The following is a 4,420-nucleotide window of genomic DNA, read 5'->3' as shown; positions in this document are numbered from 1 at the left end:
GATGGATACAAAGGCAGGATGTTAAAAACACAAGTGCGTTACCGTTAAACAAAGCGCTCCCGTACATCCAGAGCTTGTCCTGCTGAGCGGGGTGGAGACGTCTCTCCTCTGGTGATCAGAGTTCGGCTGGTCAGACAGTTCATCAGTCGCTTCCCATTCACTGCTGAAGCACAAAACCACAACAAAACCACAGGAGCTGTTTTTCATCTCCAGCCTCAACTCTCCTTCAGAAATCTCACTACAGTGCCAGGAAAGAACTTCAGGTTATTGATTACTTGAAAAGACAATCTGCTTTAAGGTTTGGTACTGAGGGTGAATGTGTCCTTTTCAGGGAACCTGAATCAAAGCCCTGTTTAAAGGAGGACTATAAGAATTTTATTTATTATTCAATAATACGAGCTTGCACAGTGCAGTGGTGTATGTGTGTGTGTGATATGTTGTGTGCTGTAGTGTGTGTGGTTACCTCCAAGCAGCGTAGCAGACAGTGGTGAGTATTGGCTGCGGACAACTCACAGCATCCAGATGTCGTAGGTACGAGGCTGCAGGGTCAAAGGTCAGCAGAGAGTGATAACACAAAAATAGAAAAAAAATATTTTAAAAGCTGCTAAAAGAGTTAAAAAAACTACAAAACTTGTGTGAGAAATGGGGTTGTTTGAAACAGCGGGTGAAACGTACCTACAAACATTACAAAGGTCACATTTTTGTTGTAAATGACCAAATTCCTTCACCAAAAGAACATTTTGACTTACCTTCATATCTGGGTTTCCCATGTGTATATAGCAGCCAAGCAGCTTAGAAATCTCCCAGTTCTCTTGTCCGTGAACACTTAGAACCGCAGAACAGAGCAAAGGGAAACTGTGAAATCCTGTTTGCTCGCTTTCAAATACGAGCAGGTTCTTTTTAGGAAATCTCTCTCTTTTACTAGCTAGCAGTCTTCTTCTTCCCCCTGTCTTTCTTTCTTTCTAAAAACATCACTGTAGATACTGTAAGTGTGAAACCTTGATAGTAATGTATATTGGCTTACTAGCAAAGAAATCTGCTCCATAGCCCCTCTTAGAGGTCAAAAACTCCACGGCGGACCTTTAAAGTGTAACAGGGACTTGACTGTGTGTGTGTGTGTGTGTGTGTGCAGGGAATTTACGGCCGTTTGTTTGTGTGGATCGTGGAGAAAATCAATGCGGCCATTTACAAGCCTGCGTCCTCACAGCCCAAAGTTCTCAGACGCTCCATCGGACTGCTGGACATCTTCGGCTTCGAGAACTTCACCGTCAACAGGTCTCACACACACACACACACACACACACACACACACAAACGTGTGACTAACAGGTGCTAACTGGCTAGCTAATTCTGTTAGCTTGCTTAAGAGGCATGTGGTATGTGGTTGGCTAAAGGGTGTGAGGGCGGGGACATCAGAGACATTATGAAATAAAAGCATCACTGGGAAAAGACCAAAATTAAATCAAAGCACAATTTTGAGACGAACATTTCTATAAATAAATTAAAACGATATCCAATCAAATGTAGTTAATATGAAAATGAATGAAGTCACATTTCATATTAATGAGTTGAACTTCAATTATATCACAATATTGTTAGTATTATAACAATATATACCTTGTCAAACACTGCGACAAATACATCAATATTCATTCAAAATGTCGAGGGTTACACGCTCCATACATTTCTTCCATCTCTTCTAGACATGAGATATAATGAATGAATGAACCTCTTCTGTCTCGCCCTCCTTCCTGCAGCTTCGAGCAACTGTGCATCAACTTCGCCAACGAGAACCTGCAGCAGTTCTTCGTCCGCCACGTCTTCAAGCTGGAGCAGGAGGAGTACAACCTGGAGAACATCAACTGGCAGCACATCGAGTTCACCGACAACCAGGACGCCCTGGACATGATCGCCATCAAACCCATGAACATCATCTCGCTCATCGACGAGGAGAGCAAGTTCCCCAAGGTACGCAGAGTCAAAGGGTGGAGGGAGGCAGCCAGCGGGACAGCCTCCATACCTTCATATTCCACCATCACCTGGAGCAGACAGGAAGTGTTGTTGTAGCTGTGACTGTTGTTTATTTAGTCGTGCATATTGCATTACACTGACACTGCGGCTTCCTCTTGGTTTCTGAAGCTTTACAGAGTTTCAGCTCATTGTTTATCTGAGTTTATCTATCAGACACAGTTAGAGACGAGCTGGTGGAGACCAACAACAGAGCTAAAAGAGAGTGACTATTCATCCAACAGTGGACACAAACACATGTTGTTCCTTTACTGCTGGTTGTGTAAATAAACAACTGTTTACTTACAAGTTCAGCATATGAATTTAACTGATATATTATATACTGATGTTGTTCCACAGTTTGTACTGAAAACAAATGGACAAGAAAATCACTTACAGCTGTTTTAATAATAGAAACCTTTGAATAAACAAACACGTGTTTGTGTTTGTGTGTGTGTGTGTCTGTGTGTGTCTGTGTGTGTGCGTCCTGCAGGGCACAGACACTACCATGCTGAACAAGCTGAACTTTCAGCACAAACTCCACACAAACTACATCCCTCCGAAGAACACCCACGAGACGCAGTTCGGCATCCAGCACTTTGCTGGCGTTGTTTACTACGAGACGAGAGGTCAGTGAAAGCAACACGTTCATCTGTTACATAGAAACACACATACACACACACACAGACAACCCCAGACACACAAACACACACACACACACACACACACACACACAAACACACACACACTCACAGTGTGCAAAAATGACATTCTCTCATGTGTGTATCTGCGTGTGTGTGTGTGTGTGTCCTGCAGGCTCGGCCTCACTCCAGAGCAGAGGAGGTGTGGTGGTTGATGTCACAGTGTGTTAGCAGCGCTAGTTTCGAGTTAACGCTACAGATCTGGGACAGTGTGAAGACAGGAAGACACACATAGAGACACACACTTACACACACACACACACCTACACACACACACACACTGCAGCAGGAGCCAGGAGACAAGAATATCAGATTTATATAAATATATAAATTCACTGTTACCGGCAGAGGCAGAAAATAAGTACTTGAAGCAGTACTCAACACTAAAACCTGTTAGTGAGCTTTAAACTGAACTTTATGAACTATATTAATATTCACATTATTACCTAATTTATGAAAATCAGTTATTAACTGTTGTAAATCATCCTGAACCTGTGAGTCCACTGCTGACACACACAGAGGGGACAGTCCTCTCTAATCAGAGGAGGACAGTCCGCCAGAGAGTCTGACATCAGCTGCTCTGTTAGCACTGTTAGCTCTGTTAGCACTGTTAGCTCTGACTACCAGCTCACTGTTCCTGCTACACTGCTGTGGTCAGTCTCCCTGAGTGAATTTATCTGCAGTTGTTGGTGCAGAGTTCGACTTCCTGTCTCTCTACTGGCTGAATGAACGGAAACACTAACAGCCTCCTCACTAGTGTAAATAAACTATTTCCATTCGCGCAGATAGAAGACGAAGATGAATGAGTGAGGAGTTGTACTACAGCTGCGGCAGGTTGCGACCCGCAGAGCGCCGTCAGGTGGAGGCGTTCACCTTCGCCGCGTCGGCTGATGAGCCGTCTGAACTTCCTGTTTGAATCCTGGCTGTGTTCCTGCGGGGAGTTAATGTGACCATCAGGAGGCGATGCGTTCACTGACAGTCTGTCAAAACTCAACATCACAGAGCAGACGAGTTCTTGTTGTTTTCTGTGTTTGTGTGGTCGCCTCCCGCTGTGAGCTTCCTCTGCGTTTGTTTCTGTTTGTCATCTTCATTTCACTTCTGTATTTCCTGACTTTGACGTTTCTCTGCAGGATTTCTGTGACAGCTCAACAGTTTGCATTTCTTTTCTTCTCTTGTTGTTGTTTCATATAAATAAAGAGAAGCAGTGCGGCAGAAACCCCGTAACGCCGCACAGGATGATAAAACAACTCTAAAATATCATGTTTAGGTCTGACGTATAAATTATTAATGACCTGTATTTGCAAAAATAAGTAATTTGTACATTTATGTTTTAGGACGAGAATCTTTAAGCCAATTCATTTTGTGAATATAATAATTTGGATCACAAATGTTCAACCATTTAACGTCCAGCTGCTTGAGAACGTCGGGTGTCAACAACGTACCGCTGTATGTAATGATGCGTTCAGTGGCGTCCCCCTCTCCGTAGCGGGTGATGGGCGTGAGGCGGACCAGGTAGGAATCAGGTTTGACGAGTTTGGTCAAATTGTAGGTCAACAGCTCCCCCTTCTGGATGGTTCCCTCCATGGGAATCTCCTGCTCCCACCAGCGAGACTGACCCATCTGAAACACACAAACACATTTTTATAATGAGGACGCTGCAGTGAATCTCATTCAACACTGACCCAAAGATCATTAATATATCAGCTAACATT

At 43.8% G+C, this 4,420-nt stretch overlaps 1 protein-coding gene across 1 annotated transcript in view; it reads left to right on the top strand.

The window, feature by feature from the left end:
• The window catches only part of myo7aa (myosin VIIAa), a gene marked incomplete in the record, with an annotated part of 41,472 nt that overhangs the window by 13,725 nt on the left and 23,327 nt on the right, over window positions 1-4,420 (top strand). Inside the window, 3 exon segments of the mRNA XM_035679645.1 lie at window positions 1,133-1,275; window positions 1,758-1,968; window positions 2,501-2,653. Of these exon segments, the coding sequence (XP_035535538.1) occupies window positions 1,133-1,275; window positions 1,758-1,968; window positions 2,501-2,653 (507 nt within the window).

The sequence above is a fragment of the Morone saxatilis genome, unplaced genomic scaffold (genome assembly GCF_004916995.1).
Source record: "Morone saxatilis isolate NCDOM2014 unplaced genomic scaffold, NCSU_SB_2.0 Contig8, whole genome shotgun sequence".
NCBI classification, from domain to species: Eukaryota; Metazoa; Chordata; class Actinopteri; family Moronidae; genus Morone; species Morone saxatilis.
The sequence above is the reverse complement of the archived record's forward strand: the minus strand, read 5'-3'. Positions and strand labels throughout refer to the sequence as shown.